Source organism: Narcine bancroftii, chromosome 5 (assembly GCF_036971445.1).
Source record: "Narcine bancroftii isolate sNarBan1 chromosome 5, sNarBan1.hap1, whole genome shotgun sequence".
Taxonomy (NCBI): Eukaryota; Metazoa; Chordata; class Chondrichthyes; order Torpediniformes; family Narcinidae; genus Narcine; species Narcine bancroftii.
Window position 1 is genome coordinate 41,710,794 of NC_091473.1, and position 23,599 is coordinate 41,734,392.

A 23,599-nucleotide genomic window follows, 5' to 3' on the forward strand; every position below is an offset into this window, starting at 1 on the left:
CAAAATTCTAGCATGGCAGCTTAAGACAGAACAAGCTAAGAAAATGGTATTGGCATCAAGGAAAAAAGACAAACAAATCACATATAATCCAAAGGAGATCAAGGAAAACTTTAGAGAATTCTATGAACAATTATACCAAACTGAAAACAAAGGGAAAGAAGGGAAAATAGATGAATTTCTAACTAAAATTGAACTACCAAAACTACAAATAGAGGAACAAAATAAATTAACAGAACCATTTGAAATAGTAGAAATACAAGAGATAATAAAAAAATTACCAAATAATAAAACACCAGGAGAGGATGGATTCCCAATAGAATTCTATAAAACATTTAAAGATTTATTAATTCCTCCCCTCCTGGAAGTAATCAACCAGATTGATAAAACACAAAGCTTACCAGATTCATGTAAAACAGCAATAATTACAGTAATACTAAAGCAAGGGAAAGATCCACTCGCACCAGCGTCATATAGACTAATATCATTACTTAACACAGATTATAAGATAATAGCTAAACTATTAGCAAACAGATTAGCAGAGTATGTACCGAAAATGGTAAATCTAGACCAAACTGGATTTATTAAAAAAAGACACACAACAGACAATATTTGTAAATTTATTAACTTAATTCATGCAGTAGAAGGGAGTAAAGCTCCAACAGTAGCAGTTGCTTTAGACGCAGAGAAGGCCTTTGACAGAGTAGAATGGAATTATTTGTTTAAAGTATTGCAAAAATTCAGTTTACCAGAGAAGTATATTAATTGGATTGAAGCATTATATAAGGGACCATTGGTGAAAGTGACAGTAAATGGATATATATCAAAGCAATTTAACTTAAGCAGGTCAACACGGCAGGGATGCCCACTATCACCCTTATTGTTCGCGTTAGCTATAGAACCACTAGCAGAATTGATAAGAACAGAAAATAATATAAAAGGGATAAAAATAAAAGACAAGGAATATAAAATCAGTTTATATGCGGATGATGTTATAGTATACTTAACAGAACCAGAACTATCAATAAAAGAATTATATAAGAAATTGAAGGAATATGGAGAAGTGTCGGGTTACAAGATTAACGTAAATAAAAGTGAAGCAATGCCTATGAATAATGCGGATTTCTCAAAATTTAAGAAGGAATCACCATTCAGATGGCAAATGCAAGCAATAAGATACCTAGGTATACAAATAAATAAAAATCTCGGCCAACTATATAAACTCAATTATTATCCACTAATGAAAAAATCACAGGACGATTTAGAGCATTGGAAAGATTTACCACTAACACTAATAGGAAGGATAAACTGTATTAAAATGAACATTTTCCCAAGGATATTATACCTATTTCAGGCATTGCCAATACACTTGACAGAGAAATTCTTCAAGGAGTTAAAGAAAATAATAAGGAAATTTTTATGGAAAGGGGGGAAACCGAGGATAGCACTAGATAAATTAACAGAATGGTATAAACAAGGAGGCTTACAACTGCCAAACTTAAAAAATTATTATCGAGCCACACAATTAAGATACCTATCAGATTTTTATCAAACAAGGGAAAAGCCAGATTGGACTAGATTAGAATTAGACAAAATAGGGGAAAAGATACCTGAACACATATTATATAAATGGGATGAAAAATTGGTACAACATAGAAGTTCTCCAGTATTACATCATCTACTCAATATTTGGAAGAAGATTCATGTAGAAAGGAATAAAACAAATGATCAATTACCAAAACTAATATTGACACAAAATAAGTTACTCCCTTTTACAATAGATAACCTTTCCTTTAGAGAATGGGAAAAAAAAGGGATCAAAAGAATAAAAAATTGTTTTTCAGGAAATAGATTATTATCCTTTGAACAAATGAAAGATAAATACAATATAACTCAAGATACAGTGCTGGCATATTACCAATTGAGATCCTACTTGAAGGACAAATTAGGAAGCAGTCTGAGTTTGCCAGAGGGAAGTAACTTTGAATATGTGATTACAGATACAATGATAATCAAAAGATTTATAAAAAATATGTATATTAAACTGCAAGAAAAGGAGAATGAGGAAACAAATGGTAAAACTAAACAAAAATGGGAACAAGATTTAAATATAAAGATAAAAAAGGAAACATGGGAGAAGTTATGTTCTGGAACGATGAGAAATACAATAAATACGAGGTTACGTATGATACAATATAACTGGATACACAGGCTATACATTACACCTCAAAAGTTAAATAAATGGGACCCAACAGTATATGATAGATGTTTTCGATGTAAAAAAGAAATGGGAACAACAATTCATGTAATCTGGACATGTGGGAAAGTAGAAAAATTTTGGGAAGATCTAAACCAAATATTAAATAAACTTACAGAAAACAATATACCAAAGAATCCAGAGATCTTCCTCTTAAGTAACATAAAAAACAAAGAATTTGGAATTGATTTGGATGATGCACAAAAAAGATTTGTTAAGATAACTCTAGCTATAGTAAAAAAATGTATTATGTCAACCTGGAAATCGGAAGATAATTTGAAAATACAACAATGGTATATAGAAATGAATAAATGTATTCCATTAGAAAAAATAACATATAGTTTAAGAAATAATATTGAAATATTCGAACAAATATGGGAGCCTTACATGAAACACAATAGGGAAAACCTACCGGGGACATTCACTACCTAAATTAACGAAAGGAGAAGGAAATGAAAAGAATTGACTCAGTGGAATTTCTTGTTTATTTTTATTGAATGACAACATTGTTTGACTGGTTTAATGTATCCTAGATTTTGTACTTTAAATGGACAGGGGGGGGGGGGAGGTAGGGAGGGTGGGATGGGAGGAGGGAGGGGGGTGGAGAAAATGGCACTGTATATATTTGAAAAGGAAAAAGTATGTATCATGGTTAATGTGGTTTATGGTGTGAAAAATAAAATTTTTTTTAAAAAAGCTGGAGGATGTCTGCAATGACCCCGGTGAACAGACCCTCCTTTACGACGTTTCAACAAGCAAGCCTAGCCCCACTGTCTCGACAGCATGGAGATGACCAGTGTTTGACAGAGCACAACCTAGCACACCTGGCCATCAGGACCACCGTCAAGATGGTGGCCATCAGGTTCGTCTGGCACAACTTCTGCAAGCAGGTCAACCATTCTAACTGACATGAAGGTGATTCTGTCATGTGCACATATTCATTGTGGACCTACAGGTGTCATGGGGGGCATGGTACCTGTTGACGATGGTGGACCATTTCACAAGGTAGCGGAAGCAATCCTGCTGGTGGACACCTCAATGGAGGCCTGCCCCAGAGCCCTAATAAACACATGGGAGCCCTGATTCGGAGACCCAGAACACGACAACAGACATGGGTGCACAATTCACCTCAGGGGTCTGGGCAGCCTTAGCCAGCCTCCTGGGAAGCCAACTCCACCACACCACGGCATCCCATCCCAAGGCCAACAGGTTAGTGGAGAGGTTCCACAGGCTCCCTAAAGTGGCACTGATGGCCCAACTCAAAGATCCAAACTGGATTGACAAATTACTGTGGGTCCTCCTGGAAATCCACATCGCACCCAAGGAGGACTTCAATGCCTCAGCAGCGGAAATGGTGTATAGAGCACCCCTGGGGAATCTCCAGGAAATTCTTGGCCACCATCAGAGAAACAGATGAGAACGACTGGGCACACTAGTCCCAACACAGCCCAAGAGCTTCATCCCCAGAGATCTGAGAAGCTGCGCACATGTTTTTGTGCAGCGAGGGGCACATGAAGGGCCACACTGGGTGGTCAGGCATATTGGGGCTACATGTGTGCTGGACATCGGTAGCAAGGAGGAAACATTTACTGTTGACTGTCTCAAACCAGCACATTTGGACACCAGTTAGCCAATCAACCCACCATCCCCACGCCGCAGAGGCAGGCCACCCAAAACCAAGGTCAGTGCCAAGATTGTCAGTTCTGGGGGTGGGTCATGTGGCAGTCCGCAGCATCCCAACACACAAAATGGGGTCCAAATGCGGCAATCCTGCAAGGGCCATACCATCTAAATCGGCTTTCTTCACAAGCTGCCAACCATACAGCGGAAAATAGTGAGCACTGGCAAGTCGCTGGCCCAGCCACGGCCGGCAAGCAGGTGACGTCATTTCCACCTGAAGCAGCGTAACAACCAGGCCCAGAAGGTCTATATAAAGGCAGGGCAAGCTGTCAATAAAGTTAATATCAACTGTACTCACCTTGTGTCAGTGTCTTGCTTTCACGCTCTGCCATAGCACACTACATCTCAACTATTATTTACAACTGTCTGAAAGGATTAGGGTTATCAGCAACCCATTGGGTTTTGCTATTGGTATCAAAAATTATGATATGCTTTGGAACATCAACACCACTAAAGTGAACTGAAGTACAAATCACGCAATTATGGGTTGGGCAGATAGAGTGAAGTGTGCACAGTAGATATGGTGAGGGTGTACAAGGAGTGACAGGAAAGAGTGCAGAAAGGAGATGGGAATGGGGAGAGATGGAAAAACATTTTTGTTTGAACTCTATATAATATGCCCATTTATTATTTTTGATTACATTTACATAATATTCATTTCAGAATTCTGAAAGTGTAATTAATGATGCATAGTAACATTTCATCTTAATGCACAGTACTTTTGATTAAAGTTCAGAAATTTAAAAGGAGCTGAAAATTCTGAGCATGTCAGGTAACATCGATGAAGAGAGAAAGAAACAGAATGAACATTTTAGACCATTGACTTTTCATTGTATCTGAGAAGAGTTAGAAATCAAATGTTTTAAGTTGCAGAGAAGGGGCAGCATAAAGAGAACAAAGGGAATGTTGGATGTCACACAAATATGAGAGACAAAAGTACTAGTGATACTAAGAAAGGCTCATTAATCAAATCTGATCTGTGTAAAAGAGATGTAAATAGAAGGAAATGCAGCAGTAGAAAAAAAAGAAAAAAAAATTCTGGAATTACAGGATATGAGATCATTGAGATGGAATAAATACAAAAAGGTTAGGTAGCATTCGTGAAGGGAGAACAATGCAGTTAATGACCTTCCAAGAGAATTATTAAGTTTAGATGCAGACTAAAAAAGCTAATTTCCTGAAACCAGTAAATTTAATGTTGAGTCCAAAGGGCCAAGTTGGCAATGAGATGCTATTCTTTGAGCTCACATTTATTTGGTTTTGTTAGAAAAGTGGTGTTTATATCTGTTTGTGACCTACACTACTCATACAATCTATCTCCTTCAAAAACATATTTATACACAATACAGGTACTCAATCCTTTATCTGGAACCCTTGAGGGACAGGGTGTTCCTAATTTTGGATTTTTCTTGATTTCAGAAAACCCAACAGAATTGTGCTGCCATATCCATCCACACCCCCTTCCAGTTGCCCGGCCGTCTCCCCCAACCGCAGTCCCTCGGCCGCCTCCCCCAACTGCTGGTCCCTCAGCTGCCGGGACATCTCCCCCGACCACTGGTCCCTCGGCTACCTCCCTCGACCGCCGGTCCCTCAGCTGCCTCCCTCCACCGCGTTCCCTTGGCTGTCTCCCCCAACCGCTGTCCCTCGGCCGCCCGGCCACCTCCCCCGACCGCCTGTCCCTCGGCCACCCAGACATCTCCCCTGACCGCAGGTCCCTCAGCTACCTCCCACCACTGTGGTCTTTCGGCAGTCTCCCATTACCGCCGGTCCCTCAGCTGCCTGGCAGTCTCCCCCAACCGCGGTCCTTTGGCTGTCTCCCCCAACACCGGTTCCCTGGCTGCCTCCCCGGCTGCCCGGCAGTCTCCCCGACCGCTGGTCCCTCCACCGCCTCCCCCAACCACTGGTCCTCACTTGCCGGATTTTGGAGCTTTCCTGATTTTAGATGTCCGGATAAAGGATTGTGTACCTGTATAAAATATAACATAATCTGTCACATAAAGTAAAAAATTATAGAAATGGCCAAGAAAACCAAAGAAAACCAAGAAAATTTGATATTTATGAGAAGATGATAAGATTGGAGGAAGAAAGAAGAGACTTTAAGAAATATACCAAAAAGGCAATGTTCAATGAAGAGGAATCATCGTTGGCCAGACTTGGAAAATCACATGGTAGAATGATTACTTAAACATAGTCACTTGAAACAAAATAAGAACATTTGCACTGAAGTTGGCAAAGTCATACCCAGATATCAGTAAAGATTTTGAAGCTACAGTGCAATCATTTCATGAACAGGAAAATCTGGGATTATGACAAAAAAAATTCTCAGAAACTACCAAAAGATCTTGATCATAAAGTTGTACATTTTCCCCTGTTTATTATACAAAACCAGCAGAAACACCAGTTTGCATTGTAAAATATTGGAAACATGGACAAAACCCACAAGAATTTTGACATGATAGGCAATAGAATAGTGGAATGTTAAGGTGTGAAAACTGTGCAAACAAGAAGTACAGGCCACAAAAGGACAAGGGTACCATGGTGTTATTGTGCATGGCCAACAGGATGAAGTTAAAACCCATGGTAAACTTTAAACACAAAATTAAACCTGAAATAAAATTCCAAGCAGGTACTTTTGTACATTTTCATGAATAAGAATGGATGGATGAAAATGGTGTAAAACTATGGATAGGCAATGTGTGGAACAGGCGGTCAGGCGGTTTATGCAAGGAATAGAGTTTGTCGGTCTGAGTTATGTTTTGTAGCCACTTAACTGAGGAGATTGAAAGTAGATTAGCACTACTTAATATTTATATGGTGGTTATCCCAGGTGGTTTGATGTCTCTTGCAACCTCTTAATGTCTGTTTGAACAAGCCATTCAAAGGCCATGTGCACAAGGAATAGAATACTTGGATGTTGAGTGCAGAAAAGTTATTTACAAGAGGAGGGGCAATGCATGCTGCATAACTTCATGCTCAAAGCATGAGACAAAGTTAGAGACTGTAGGCCCTTTCACACTACAGCACCCGGGTATTCCTCCTGGGACCTGGGTGCAATTACTGTGTCTTGGGTGCAGGATGCAACTTTCAAATTGAAGGCAGATCTATTTGCCTAGTTTGCTTTTTCTTTCATTCATAAATCTCTTTATATGCAGCAAACACTGTATGAAGATTTCAGTGTTTGGGTCTATCTCTTTAGCAAGCTGTTAATGGTCTGCAAAGAATTTGGCTAACCCCTTAACAGTGAACCTGTACTGCACCGGTTCTTCTTCTCCTTCTGCAGTTTCCTTTTTCCTTGCCTCTTCTTCAGCTATTTGTGTAGCTCTTCATTTGTTAGTTCTTCAGGAATTACCTCAAGGAGTTCTTCAATGTCCTCATCATCTATGTCCAGGTTCAGGTTGTGGTTTACCATGTCGACAACAGCTCTTTTAATCCTTGCTTCTCAAATGCTTAATTAATAGAATAAAGCCACTTTCAGATGACCACATTACCCGACTGTAAAGCCACACGTTATACTCCTGTGCAGCTGTCGGGTGGCCATCTGAAACCGGAAAAGCCGGCCAGGAGGTCTACTTACCGAACCCTCCTCCAGGAGGTATAATATCCTGCTTCAAGTATCAGTCTGTTGCAGATGAAAGCGGCCCGGGCTGCCAGGGGGCGGCCTGATGAAGTTGCGGTGATGTCGTCAGCCATCAACTGTGTGAGCTTCATCACCCGGCACCTTCAGCTATCTGAAGTGGAAGCAGGATTGCGGTTTGATGCGTTCGGTAACAAATTCCCTTTGTCCGTCAACCACCGCTGGTTAGGGAGGGCAACTCTGATCACAGCACCCCTGGATCGCCCTGGTTCAGCGGCCGTTGCCCAGCCCCAGTCCTCCTACCGGCACCGCACTTGTGTGTCGTTCGACATTGTGCACTGCGGAGACAAAGTGCGTAGGTTTCCTGAGCTGTGCCGGACTCCAGGAGAACTGGGAATGCGAGGAGAACTGATGGCAGCGACACATCCCCAATCCTCGATCGACAGGCTACAGCGGATCACTGCGATTTGATGGACCTTCTCGCCTTAAAGTTACAACACTCATCGTGTCCCTAAACATTTTTAAAAAATTGACAGACCCTTTGACAGCTCGCCTCAGGATTGGTTCCCCCAGTCAGGCTAACTTCCTCATTCGTATCGGGTTGAATTCACTCCGTGAACCAGACAGACTCACTTCTGTAGCTTTAACATGGGCTAGGAACGGCACCGAGTAACTCATTAACTATGGTCCTCCCAGTTGTAGCCCGACGAGTGAAGCTCAAGGGACTGGGAATTAAAGGGGAAATGCCTATGTGATGGTAATATGGTTAAATTATTACATTAACCCAACAGTTCTGTTTACACGGATACTTAAATCAAAACGCTAAGGTTACGCAGAGAGAAGGAACTTGAGTCCTCCAGCCACTCCACTTAGTATTCATTAAAGCACTTCAATATGAAACCAATTCACATACATTAGAATAGGTAAGGCCATTCCACAAATAGTCATCATTCAGGACCTTAACCCTAATGCCCCCTGAAGATTAATTAAAGGAGGTGGTGTTAAGGTTAAAGTTATGACATCCTATTGTAATTGTAGCTTTGAGATTATGGTTGAGACATGCTGTATAAACACACAAAAGGCAGAGGTCATTGGAGTGGATTACTGTCAGTCTGGAGCTGGGAGAGAAAAAGCTAGTAATTCCTAGAGAAAGATAGACAAAAAGAGAGCCAGTAACTAACAACTTTCCCTGCGGAGATCCATTGTTTCTGACTTTCCCTTTCTGAGGATCTCACTCTCAAAGCTGATAAAGACTTCAACTCAAGCCAAATACACAGGCTATGTGTCAAACAGACTAAATTGATGCTGAATCCACATGACACGAAATATATTTACCCTTTTCTTGAACAATACAGCTGGTGTTCTGATTAGCGTTTAAGAACCATTAAGGTGGATGAAAAATCAGATGTTCAGAGACATGGCACAAATAAAAACAGAGCAATTTCATGGGCGCCAATCATTTATTGCTCTGTGTGAGAGATGACTCCGATTTACTTTGACAACACAATCATTGCCCTCACTTTAGAAAAATACATCAGTCAAGGGTTCAATGGTACAGGAGCTGGATCATGTCACTTTAACCAAACACAAAAAAAAAACAATTCTCTATTATGGGCAATATTGTGAAGCTCAGTTACATGAGAACCCCTGACAGATGTGTACTTCGCCTACGAAGGTTTGGTATAACAGATAAACTGAAGATTGTGAAAACTAGAAATGTGAAAAGTTTATATAATTTGGTGGGGTGGGGTACCTGTTTAATATATATTTCTTGGAGAGGGAGAGTTAAAATTATCTGTAGAATTCAGAAGGAAGCACATCGATGCACTGCTGTGACATGAGGGGAGCGTAGACGAGACTAGCAACTGTCCTGAGTAGCCGGCTTTAGCTGCTAGGTGGCTAGCAGTCAGCTGGCACATTTAGGTGCCAGAAAGCCGTCCATTCCGTGGCTACCTAAATGTGCCAGCTGAACTTCTCTAGCCGTGCATGCAGGCGCCTAATCTTCTTCTGAAAACCTAAAAGAGGCTAATGGTTTATGAGTTCATGCCTTCATGTTTTTACATTTTGATCAAGTTTGCTTTTGACATTTAAATCATTTAGCTTATAAAATGTTAAGCTATTTGATTCTGAATTAACTATTTGAATTAATGAATCATTTAGCTTAGAGTATATTAAGCTCTTTGATTTTGAAATAATTATTTAAATGAATATAATTATGTTTATAGCTAGGTCCTGTTGGATTTCCTGGAAAATTTTATAAAAGGATTTTTCCTCAGTACTTCCACCTTATTTATCAATGTTCTGTTTATCTTTTAAATTGGCCAAATTGCCACAGTCTTTTGACCAGGGTTCAATCTTGCTAATTCTTAAAAAGAATAAAAATTCAGTCGACTGCTCTTCATACAGGCCAATTTCTCTACTCAACATTGACACTAAACTTTATCCAAAGTTTTGGTTCATAGACTTGAAAATATTTGGCCATTTATTATATCTGATGATCAGAATGGATTTATTAAAAATAGTTATTCCCATTTATTAAATATTATATACTCTCCTTCTAAGGAGGTTTTGGAATGTGTGATATCTCTGGATGTGGAGAATAGAATTATTTATTTAAGACGAAAAATGTAATTTTGCGGCTGACTTGATTAAGTGGATTAAGTTACCATATTTATCACTTTCTGCCTGTGTTCTTAATAACTTTCAGAATTCTAAACCATTTAAATTTGAGCTTGGAACCAGACAAGGATGCCCTTTAAGTCCATTGATTTTCAAACTAGCTTTAGAACATTTAACTATCGATTTTCAAGAATCTAATGATATTCCTGGTATTTTAAAGAGGGAACAGTCCACAAAGTTTCACTTTATACTGATGATTTATTGCTCTTTATTTCTAATCTTGAGACTTCATCGCCTTCTCTGCTTTCTTTAATTTCTCATTTTGGTCAATTTGCAGGTTATAAGTTAAATCTACATAAGAGTGAACTTTATCCTTTCAATCATTTGGCACCAACAAATACCTATTTGGGCATAACAGTCACTAAAAACTATAAAATCTTATTCAAAGAAAATTTTCTAACTTTTATCAAACACGTGAGAGGGGGACATTATCAAATAAATTGGTTGATCCTTTCTTTATTGTTGGTTTGCCGAATCAACTCTATTAAATGAATATATTACCTAAATTTATATACCTTTTTCAGGCATTGCCTGAATTTATTCCTAAGACTTTTTTGGATTACCTTGACTCAATTTTATCTTATATATGGAAGAATAAACATCCTTGCTTAAATAATGTCCATTTACAAAAACATTTTAAAAAATGGAGGTTTATCCTTATCAAACTTTGGGTTCTATTATTGGGTAGTCAATATACGAAATATTACATTTTGGTCATATTACATTAATCATGAACACTGTCCAATATGGGTCTGTTTGGAATCGAATTCTGTTACAAAATTTTCTATTACTTCCCTTCTCAGATCCTTACTTCCTATATCTTTAAATAAATTAACTGATAACCCAGTAGTTAAACATACTTTTGAGGATCTGGATACAATTTAGAAATCATTTTGTCTTATTGAGATTTTCTCTTTCTAGTCCTATTTTTTCCAAATTATTTCTTTAAACTTTCCATGATTGAAGTAGATTTTAAAGACTGGCATAGATTAGGCATTAAATATTTTAAAGATTTATTTATCGAAGAAAGTCTTGCTTCTTTTGAACAACTTTCAGTTAAATATGGATTAAAAACTACTTATTTTTTCATTATTTACAGATTAGAGATTTTTTTTGATCTCAATTACATAAATTTCCTATGACCACTGATAAGAATTTAATAGATGTAGTTTTTAATTTATAACCATTTATAATGGTTCAACTTTTATGGCATGTTGTGGGAATAAGAAAAAGCTTCTTCAGATAAAATTTAAAAAGCCTGGGAATAGGACCTACATCTTTTAATCTCTGAAGAAACGTGGAATGTAATTTCCAAATTGGTTCATACTCTTCTTACATGCCGCCACTCCCTCCTACAATTAAAATAGTCAATAGAGCACACATGTCCAAAGTCAAATTATCTTGTTTTTATGTGGATGTATCTCCTCATTGTGATAGATGCAACAATGGAGAGGCTTTATTAATTCAGATGTTTTGGACATGCCAGAGCCTTGAGAAATACTGGAATGAAGTATTTCAAACTTTATACGTACTTTTAAAGTTAATTTTAAGCCTTATCTTTTAACTGCCTTATTTAGTATTGTTGGAGAGAGTGGCATAACTCTAACAGCATCTGATTTGCATATATTAGCTTTTACTACTCTTATGGCTAGGCTGGCACTGTTGTTCAGAAGGAAGATCGCTGGAGCAATTGAGGACACATCTTGGAGACAATGCCCTCTGTATTAGGGTCTTGGTCCAAAGGGAGGCATGAAGTGTCCAGAGGTGTCCACTGTTGCCATCACAAACAGGATGGTTTGGCCCTCCTTGAGCAGTGTAATTAAAGTTCAGATCATTAAATGGTATGAATGAGTTGCTAATACCTTGACACTAGTTAGATGATAAACAGATCAAGAGAGAGTATGATCAAATGAGGTGCCAGATGGAGGTGAATTTTAAAAAAGGGATAAAGAGCTGAGTGAAAACACAATGCTGCAGAAAACAGTGTCAAACCAAAGTTTCAGGCTTAAGTCCTTCATCAAGGTATGAAAAAAATTTAGACAGGCACCCAAACCACTGACAAATTCCATAAAGTGCTGAGTATCATGTTCAATGGAACTCACTGAGTTGGGGATACTGGGCATGGAACAAGTTGAGGATCATAGGGAGAAAGATCAAAATAGACAGTGAAACACACCAAGGGAGAAGACTTGAAGTCAAAGAAAAGTGATGGGGAAGAAACAAGCACGTTTACAATTTATCTTCTTGCTACTCACATGGTTTTCAAAAACTCTTGAGAATAAAGCCGAGTCTTTTTGGCCTTTTGCTCCAAAATGCAAATTTCTTCTTGAAGGCACTGAATCTCATCTTCATAAGTCTGACGCAATGATTTGTCCATGAATTTTGCTACATTAAAACAATACAAGATTGTAATATCCAGAAAACTAAAAGTTGGATTGCTTTTGTAAGATGAATGCAATACAATATATAATAATCCTCCTCTGTTCAGCAGAAACATCCTCACAAATCAAATCACAACATCAGAGATTTAAATCTTATTCCAGTGGCTTGAGCACATAACTGAAGCACTTATTTCAATGCAATACCAAAGTACCAGTCTACAAAAGGTGCTATCTTTCAGATAACATTTTAAATTAAAACTTCCAATTTATCTTTCAGGTAAACATAAATGATACAACGATAATATACCAGTTGTGTTCTTCATGCCTTTTCCAATATTTAGCTTAGTTCCTCATTAATAGAATGTATATTCATTTCTATTCTTTGTCTGGTGGGACTGGATTATGTCTACATGGATGATTTCCCTTCCCAATGACACAAGCCTTCAGAAGTACACCAGAAGCCTCGAGGAGGAACCTAATGGTTTGAAAGTTGCTATAAAGGTGAAAGGAAAGTTTGGTTCTTCAACACAATTTGTTGGAAACATATCATTCTTACTCAGAACTGCTCCATTTTATTTTTTTTCCACACATTTGTGAACAAGTTTTGTTTTCTTATCTGATACTTGACTGTCTTGACAGCAATACCAAATCTGACCCATGTCAAACTCTACAGGGTGTTATTTTCTTCCATCATGTACAACTTCAAGATCAAGGCAACCATTCTATATACCCACACCCCACCCACCTGATGACAGGTTATCTCCCAGTTTATCAACCACCTTCAATTGGAACCTCAGGCATTCATGCATTTCTCATTGAAAGTTAAGACCATAAGACCATCATGACAACTAATCCCACTCCCCAAACTTCACCACATTCATCAATATGGCAACCCTGAACATATAATCCATAAGGGAAATTCAAACGGAATCCAAGTATAACAGTCTCCTGAGATGTGAAAAGGCATTTGACCGTTTAGAATAGTCCTTTCTATTTAAAGCACTGTAAAAATTTGGCATAGGCAGAACATTTATAAACTGGATAAAAACTTTATATCATAAACAACAAGCTAAAATTATAACCAATAGCCAGATGTCAGCAGTTTTTCCCTCGAGTAGATCAAGTATACAGGGATGTCCCCTGTCCTCAGCACTTTTTATACTAGTGATTGAACTGCTGGAAGAGATAATAAGAAGGGATCCAGATATAAAGGGCTTCAAAGTTGGACAAGAAGAACACAAAATTAGTCTATTTGTACATGCTATTGTACCTATCAGACCAAGTTAAATCTTTGGAAAAATTAAAAGAAACAAAAAATTACTAAAAAAAATTAAAAGAGTACCTGGCTATAAAATAAAATGGACAAAAGCAAGATAATGCCACTGATACATGTAGAATGTGAAAGGTATCAAAAAAGAAGTAAATTTAAATGGAAGATAGATGGAATAAAATATCTTGGCATAGTAAGTGACAATAATCTACAGAATCTGAATAAACTAAATTATGTTCCCCTATTGGGGAAGATCAAAAAAGACCTGCAGAAATGGAGAGATTAATCGATTGCTTTAGTAGGAAGGGTGAACTGCATCAAAATGAAAGTAATGCCAAGACTACAAAATCTTTTTCAATCGCTTCCCATTCCGTTACCTAAAAATTTCTTTAAATTATTAAACAACTATATTAAACAGTTCATATGGAATAACAAGGTACCAAAAATTGCATTGGAAAAGCTTACATGGGACTATAGGCTGGGAGGACTCAGACATGGATTAAAAAAAATTTACCTAGCTGCACAGGCTAGATTTCTTGTAACCTTCTTTTTTCAATGAATATTTTATTTATAAAAAATAAACCACCATGATTACAAAAAAATGAAATATAACAATATATCAAAATTTAATATGGTTACAGAAAAAAGGCAAAAAATTACCAAAAAACCCCAAACCTCCCTCCAAACCTAAAACTACATCCTCCCTCGATCCTACATCAAAACCCCCTACCCACCAAATAATGAGAATACCAAACAAAATTCACTTAATATATGTTAAGAGGACTCAGCAGCACTCAAAGCCCTATCTTATGTTTTCAAATTAATATAGTCCAAATATGGGCACTAAATCCATTTAAATACATAATATTTATCCCTTAAATTATGCTATTTTCTCCAATGGAATACATGATCTCAATTCCGAATGCCATCTTTGTAAATTAAGATCCATTTGATCTTTCCACAAAATAGCTCTACATTTCCTCGCCACTGCTAAAGCTAATCTCAAAAATACCATTTGAAATTCATCTATCTTGCAGCTGTGGCGGCTCACCACAAGGCAGGCGAACCGGCCCCGCTTGTAAGCCATGCGGTGGGGCAGCCGGCCAAAATGGCGTTGTCGGGGGTTTCTCTTCCTTCCAGCTCGGAGCTCAGAAACCTGTGCTTGGGGACCATGTGATGCCCGGATGATGTCAGCACCCTCCAGCGTGGTTCTCATCCAGGTCTGGGCTGGGAGTATAAGTGCAGTGCAGTGTCAAATCACTTAAAAAAGATGGATAATCCCACACTAATACATATGATTAGAATGTGGCAGGAAATTAATGAATGTATGGGAAAAAATAAGTAGGGATATCAATAAAATCTCCACTGTATAAAAATGTGTTATGAACATAGGCAATAGAATATTAAATTTGTGGTATGATAAAGGAATAAAATATATTAAAGACTTCGAACAACTAAAACATAAATACAGAGTGGCCAAAGGGTATCTTTTATTGTTTTCTCCAGCTAAATTGTCCTTAAGAGAAAGATGTGGACCAATGTTTACCCCACCTGAAACAAGTGAAATGGAATGAACAGTTTGGATGGGGAATACATCGAAATTTATATCAAAAAGGTATCATGCTCTCCAAAGTGAAAGAGCAAAACAGGTTTACAGAGGTCAAGGGAAAGATGGGAGTCAGACTAGGTGTAGTAATCTCAGAAAGAAGCTGATCAGATTGGTGTGTAGACAGTATGATTTCAATTATAAATGCAAGATATAAACTAGTTCAGCATAATTTTCTACACTAATTAAATCTTATGCCACAGAAGGTACACAGATCAAAACCAGAAATTTCAGAGATCTGTTTCAAATGTGAGACTAAAACTACATGGTTGGTCATGAAAATGAGGCCATTTTGGCAAGAAATTGCAGAAAAACTAACCAGGATAACAGGAGTGGCCTTCGTGGGCGACCCGGAGCTTTATCTACCAGGCGGTTTTATTGAAATAAGCAACAAATTAAATCTCATTTATAAAAATAGCATTGGCAGTAGCAAAAAATTGTATTGCGATCACATGGAAGTCTGACTCCCCTCTACTTATAGCACGATGGACTGTGAAAATGAACAGCTGTATATCTAAAAAAAAATCACACATAATTTAAAGAATAAGTATGACACTTTTGTAAAGATCTAGCAGCCATAACTGGACCACATAGGGGCCCAAATACAGAAACAAAAAGGAATATAAATGCTGAAATTATACTTACCCAAAAGTGATTTCCCCAATTTTATTCCATACATTTAAAAGATATGTAAGCTCTGGCGGTGTGCATATCTGTATGTATGGAAAGAGGGAGGGAATATTTTGTTTTTGTGGTTGTTTGTAAGAAAAGTTTAATATATTGTGTTATTGAAGATTTTATTATATTTTTTGAAAAATAATCAAAAATAAAATATTCAGAAAAAGGGGAAAAGTTTATGGGGAGTTTTAGGGGGAACTTTTTCACTCAGAGAGGTGGGAGTGTGGAACGAGTTGCCATCTAATGTGGTACACGCAGGCTCACTCTTAAGTTTTAAAAATAAATTGGATAGATACATGGATGGGAGATATCTGGAAGGTTATGGAATGGGTGAAGGTCAGTGGGACTAGTGGCATGATGTTTTTGGCACAGATTGGAAGGGCTGAATGGCTTGCTTTCTGTGCTGTAGTGTTCCATGCTTCCATGGGAGGAAAGTTTAGTGACGGGAGTAAAACTCACAGGCAATTTTATTAAAAAACACACAGAGAGTAGTGGGTGCCTGGAAGCATCGTGGGGTGGGTGGTGCTGAAGGTGGCTGGTTCAATTGGCCCATTTCAAGTTTATTATCATTCAATTGTACAAGTACAACCTGACAAAACAACATTCTCCAGTCCTCCATGCAAAATCATGCAAACATACACTCAGACATAACACATATACAGCAAATGATACATATACAGTACACATGTACAGATATTAAAATTTTAAAATATTGTTAAATAGTCTGAGGGCTTGTATGAACAGTCCATCAGTCGTTCAGCAGTCTCACTGCCGGTGGGAAGAAACTGTTTCTCAGCCTGGTGTTGCTGGCTCTGATACGCCAGGAGCAGCTGAAAGATGCTGTGATGCAGACGGCCAGGACACTCTCGATAGAGCTCCTGTGGAAGGTTGACATAATGGTGGCCAGTGGCCTTGCCTGCCTCAGTCTTCTCAGGAAGTGAAGTCGCTGAAGCGCCTTCCTGACTAGTGAGCAGATACGTGTACAGGATAGGTCACTTCTTCAGTGGACTCAGAGAAACTTGGAATTCTTTACTCTCTGCACTACAGTTATTAGTGGAGGGTGGTCGTCTTTGGTCCTCCTGAAGACCATAATCATCTCTTTTACCTTGATCAGTTTGAGACTCAGGTTTTTATTCTCGCATCACTTCCTTTCTTTTAAAAATATTTTTATTGAGTTTAACATGTAAGCATATATAATAAATGACAATTATAAAATGAATTAATTGTATACAAGTAAATACATACAGAAGAGCCAAAAAAAATGGGTAAATAAGAAAATATGCAAAACTACATGAGGAGTTACTTATAATAACTCAATCTAGTAATAAATATATGCAACCATGTCAGACCCATTTATTAGACTGTTAAGACGCTGTTTACATCCGGTACCGCACGGATGGCAGTCTCTTCAATCTGAGGCGCCTGCAAGCTCACACCAAGACACAAGAGAAACTTGTCCGTGAACTACTCTTTGCAGACGATGCCGCTTTAGTTGCCCATTCAGAGCCAGCTCTTCAGCTCTTGACGTCCTGTTTTGCGGAAACTGCCAAAATGTTTGGCCTGAAAGTCAGCCTGAAGAAAATGGAGGTCCTCCATCAGCCAGCTCCCCACCATGACAACCAGCCCCCCCACATCTCCATCGGGCACACAAAACTCAAAACGGTCAACCAGTTTACCTATCTCGGCTACACCATTTCATCAGATGCAAGGATCGACAACGAGATAGACAACAGACTCTCCAAGGCAAATAGGGCCTTTGGAAGACTACACAAAAGAGTCTGGAAAAACAACCAACTGAAAAACCTCACAAAGATTAGCGTATACAGAGCCGTTGTCATACCCACACTCCTGTTCGGCTCCGAATCATGGGTCCTCTACCGGCATCACCTACGGCTCCTAGAACGCTTCCACCAGCGTTGTCTCCGCTCCATCCTCAAAATTCATTGGAGCGACTTCATCCCTAACATCGAAGTACTCGAGATGGCAGAGGCCGACAGCATCGAGTCCACGCTGCTGAAGATCCAGCTGCGCTGGGTGGGTCACGTCTCCAGAATGGAGGACCATCGCCTTCCCAAGATCGTGTTATATGGCGAGCTCTCCACTGGCCACCGTGACAGAGGTGCACCAAAGAAGAGGTACAAGGACTGCCTAAAGAAATCTCTTGGTGCCTGCCACATTGACCACCGCCAGTGGGCTGATATCGCCTCAAACCGTGCATCTTGGTGCCTCACAGTTCGGCGGGCAGCAACCTCCTTTGAAGAAGACCGCAGAGCCCACCTCACTGACAAAAGACAAAGGAGGAAAAACCCAACACCCAACCCCAACCAACCAATTTTCCCCTGCAACCGCTGCAACCGTGTCTGCCTGTCCTGCATCGGACTTGTCAGCCACAATCGAGCCTGCAGCTGTCGTGGACTTTTACCCCCTCCATAAATCTTCGTCCGCGAAGCCAAGCCAAGCCATATTAAAATAATAAAGATAAATAAAGAAAAAAATCTAAAAACTAATGGACTAAACTAATCTCTTCCCTCCCTATAATCAAGGTTACTTTTTTATATAATGAAGAGAAAATTATTGATTCTTCCAATTATAAAAAAATTCTAAGAATGGCCCCCATAATTTCATAAACTGAAACTTTCTATATTTAATATTATGACTGATTTTCTCTAAACTTAAAATACATTACATTATATAGCCATTGCATATGAGTTGGGGATGAATCTCCTTTCCATTTCAGTAAAACGCTCGACCAGCTATCAATGTAGTAAAAGCTAAGATTTTTTCCTGAGAAGCCAATAGAGGTTCATCATTACATGAAATTTTTTGACCTCTTCTATGTAGTGCAACTCTCGATGTTGCAAATGAGGTCAACTGCTGTCATGTCATCCGCAAACAATGACTCTGTTGGAGCTGGATCTGGTATTGCAGTCGTGGGTCAGTAGTGTGAACAGGAGCGGGCTGAGCACACAGCCTTGAGGTGCTCCAATGATCAACATGGCAGTGCTCGACATTCAGCTGACAACCCAGACAGTCTGTAATCTTTCCGTGAGGAAGTCCAGAATGCAGTTACAGGGCAGGGTGTTGAGTCCCAGTGAGGACAATTCTCTACCAGCCTCAGGGAAAAGACTGTATTAAACACCCAGCTAAAGTCGATGATCAGCAGCCTGGCAAATGAGATGCTATTCTCAGGTGGGTTGGGACAGAGTGGAGGAACAAGGCATCATCAGTGGAACAATTCCATATGGAGGTGAATTGAAATGGGACTAGTGTGTCTGGGAGGTGCATTTTGATGAGTTCCATCACCAAATACTCGAAGCATTTCATAATGGTGAAGGTCAGTGCCACTGTGCAGTAGTCATTGAGGACTGTTACTGTTGCCCTCTTTGGATGATGGTGGCTGTCTCAAAATCTACATGTCGATGGTGAAGATGTCGATAAAGGCCTCCATCAGTTAGTCTGCACAGTCCTTCGATAGCCAACCAGGTATGTTGCCTCGTCCCATTGCCTTGTGTGGGTTCTCTACACCTTGGCCGCAGCTATGCAGGGGTCCTGTTCGTCAGGGGTACGTGGAGCTTTTTTGGTGTCAGCCTATCCTTCTCATCAAACTATGCATTGACATTCAGTCTGTCTAGAAGGGAGGTGTCTTTGTCCTTGACTTGCAAGATTGTCTTGTGGTCTGTTATAATTTTGATCCCTTTCCACTTGCGCATTGTGTCACCTGTGTTACACAGCTGTCTGTCTATCTTTCTGATTGCACAGGAGAGTTCAGCCCTGGCTGATCTTGGTGCCATCTTGTCTCCTGTCCTGAAGGTAGCATCATGAGCTCTGAAAAGTGCCCAGACCTCAGCATCAAATCATGGGTTTTGGTTAGCCCTGATTGTGAAGCATTTGTCCTCGGTAATATCCTCATTGGCCTTTGTGATGTAGCCAATCACTGAGCTCATGTAGTCCTCAATGTTAACATGACTGATGCCTCCCTGAAACAGTTCCAGTCCGCAGCTTCAAAGCAATCTTGTAACACTGCTGTCCCCACCCCTCACCCGTCCCACCATCACGCACTGATCTCCCTGCGAACTGGATTTGTTCCAGTTTGGAGGCGTGCATGTTGGGGTTAGCAAGATTGATATATATTTAAATTTTTAAAATTTCAACAAAGAGCACAGTAACAGGCCATTTCAGCCCATGAATCCATGCTGCCCAATTAACCTACACCCCCCGGTACGTTTTAAACAGTGGGAGGAAACCGCAGACCCAGGGAGAACATACTGAGACAGATTATGCTGTGCTTTAAATTGTATATAGATTTGTTTTAAAGGAGGTTTTTAGTTACATCACATACAAACACTCAAAGCAGATCTCAAGCGAGACAGTCCGGCTCTGAGGACCTTTGAAAAAGGTGTGGCGAGTGCCTATGATGGCTTCAATAATGGATTGTTGTTTTGAAATGCCACAGATGAAAGAATTTGGAGGATTAAGTCCACAGCCGAAGGCTGTCTGAGTGCAGCTTGCTGTTCTAAAAGGGTCATGTGGTTTTGCAAGCAGAGAGAGTCAAACAGGCTGTTCCTCTGTCTGTGCGTGAGTGTGAGAGAGAGAGAGAGAGAGAGAGAGAGAGAGAGAGAATGAGAATAAATTCAGTTCAGCAGCAGCAGCTGGGACTGGAACAGGACAAACTGGCAAACTTCTGGAAAAACCCCATTTTGAAGATGGATTGTGAGTTCTTAGTTCAGCCTGGTCAAAGCCCTTGTGGTCCATACAAGAGGAGAGGACGGGCTGCCTAATGTTTCATTTGAAATAAGCGAAACAAAAAGGAACTCTGTGGTGACCTGAAAGAAAGAAAGAGGTTATCATCTCGAAAACCCTGATGGGGCAAATTTCTTCAATAAGACAATGAAGTGGCGAATTAAAAGTGATCAGTTTGTGTCTAGCAAACAACAAATCTCTCTCTGAAAACTGACAAGAACCTTCCTCAGCGGTAACCATTTACCTTTCAAGCACCAAAGCCTGGTGAACTTCATAAATGTTAAATTTTGTGCACAGTTTAAGAATTGCCTGCAACCAGTGAACTTGGAGGAATGAGAAGTGAGATTGGACTGTGAACCAAGGAACTTTTCTGAACTTACACACACATTACATACGTGCACTTAGAATTAGAAGGGAGTTAAGTCAGGTTAAGTAAGATAATAGAAATTAGTTAGAGTTTGATCCTGTTTTCATGTTTAAAGACAATTAAAAGCAACTTTTGTTTAAGTAACCATTTATCTTGGTGAATATCTATTGCTGTTGGGTTTTGGGGTCCTCTGGGCTCATAACAATAGAAACTCCTTCAGACAGCATGGGATTCGAACCCTAGTCCCAATTGCTTGTGCTGTAAAGGCATTGTACAAACCACTACGCCAACTGTGCCACCCTATGATACAAGTATCCAAGTTGGAGGCAAGGGGCAGCCTTATATGCACCAGGGATGTTGATGGCAAAGTTGACATGCTGCAGAAACCGAAGTAGAACTGCTTTCAGGTTGTGTGGTTAAAGCAGCCAGCTATTGTCGCAGATTACACCATAAAACTCCTTAATTGCTTCACCTACATTTGACGTAGGCAGAACGTGAATTGAAGGTAATCAGCGTGGCCATGAATTCCCTGGGAAAGAAGGTCTGCATTTCACCAACAGGTACTCTATCTCTGCTGACTAGAAACTCTTTACAACAGAGACATATGTGCATCAGATCTCACTGATGTAAATGCAGACTCCCTCCTCAAGTTTGGCCAGAAGCAGCAACATCACTGTCTGCCCTGAGGTAAATAGGGCCATCTAGTTGGATAGCTGAGTCTGGAATGGTGACCTGCAGGCATGTTTTTGTCATCATCAGGGCACAGGAGCTTTTCAGTTCTTTCTGGTTCATGTGTAGTGTTAGATAGTCAGGATAATGTGAACCATGTAACTTGTAACTGTGTAAGAATACACCCTTCTCACTGTAGTAACTGTAGTGCCCCACAGTGGTGCATATGCATATTTATATGAGTGTGTGTGTGAACAGTTTCCTGAGATGGTAGAAGGGATCAGTAAGTAAAGTCTTTTCTGTTAGTTGAATCTTGCATCTTTAAGTTATTTAAGAAGCTTCCCAAGTAACTCATAGACATAACATGGTGGCAGCGGTATAAGAGAACAAGAATAAAGCCATACAATTGATTGTAAGTCACTAAAATACAAAGGGGAAGAAGAGAAAAAATATTACTGAAAAAATGGCTGGAGTAACAGCAGTTTACTCAGGAGGCTGAAGAATTGTTTAAAAAGCTTCAGCAGAAGTGCAATTTAGCATTTAAAAGCTATTTTAAAAATGCAACAGCAGAGAAGGTCAGTTATATACTTCTCTGGAGAGGGGAGCGAGGCCTTAACATTTAATAGGTGGAGAAAAATGATCCAGAGCAGATATTTGCAAAGTTTGCTTCTCACCTTGAACCCAGGTCTAATCATAGAATTAAACGCTATGAATTTCAAGGCTTAATGCAAGAGACTGATGAAAATGTTGATAACTTCCTCACGAATCTAAACATTGTTGCTGCAAAATGCAGATTTAAGGATATAGTCGAAAGATTAGTTGATCAACTAATGATCGGGGAGTGTCCATGTAAAGTGCAAAAGTCTCTTATAGGGAAGGATAGCTTGAAGCTGGCAGAAGCTATAGACACAGCCAGAGCCTTTGAAGCCATGAGGATGTAAATGAAATCCCTATCTATGCAGACCCACCCACAACAAAGAGAAGGAAGGGTTGATGTTATAGAGAACACAATCAAAAAAAGTGCAAACCCCTGCAAGTCCTGCAGGAAGTCCAATGACTGAAACAAATGCCCCACATAAGGTTCTGAACGTAGAGCCTGTGGTAAAGCAAACCACCGGACAAAGATGTGCAAATCTGATATGAAGAAAACAGTAGTATCAATGAAGAAAAAAGACAAGGAGAAGATCCACCACATAAAGGGAAACAACAATGAGGACTCTGACACCCAGATACTGAACATGGAATCCATACTCCTTCACGGGATGTCAAGTGAGATTAAAGAAGGAAGCTAGTTGCACACAAGGATCCAAATACAGAGGACAATCCAGAACAAGCTACGATATTTAACATAAAGGTGAAGCTAGATTCTGGATCACAAAGCAACGTCCTTCCCCTCAGGCTCTACCGCCAGATGTTCCCAGAGAACATAATAAAAGGGTATCCAAAAGATGGTGTATTGGAAACAGCAAATGTCACATGATCAAGCAGCCGGGAGAACTAAGATCAATGGCTGCCATAAGGAAAAGAACATCCTCTGTACATTCTACATGGTAGACACAGACAGACCAGCAATTCTAGATCTGGGTAATTGCCGGGAGTTGTAATCAAATTCTGTCTGTTATGAGATCCAGACAAAGAAGATATCCAAAAGGATCAACACAAACACACAACAAAAAGAGGAAATGATTTCCATAGAGTACC

General features: G+C 39.5%; 1 protein-coding gene across 10 annotated transcripts in view; it reads right to left on the minus strand.

Moving 5' to 3' along the window:
- The window catches only part of cenpp (centromere protein P), a 343,661-nt gene that overhangs the window by 288,423 nt on the left and 31,639 nt on the right, over positions 1-23,599 (minus strand). For 7 of the 10 annotated variants that reach the window (XM_069937255.1, XM_069937254.1, XM_069937253.1 and 4 more), the window contains one exon: positions 12,443-12,572. In XM_069937255.1, the coding sequence (XP_069793356.1) occupies positions 12,443-12,564 (122 nt within the window). In that variant the 5' untranslated portion in view covers positions 12,565-12,572. Of the gene's footprint in view, positions 1-12,442; positions 12,573-14,889; positions 15,066-16,089; positions 16,158-23,599 lie in introns of those variants that run through there. The other 3 variants (XM_069937257.1, XM_069937249.1, XM_069937259.1) reach the window with 3 other exon arrangements.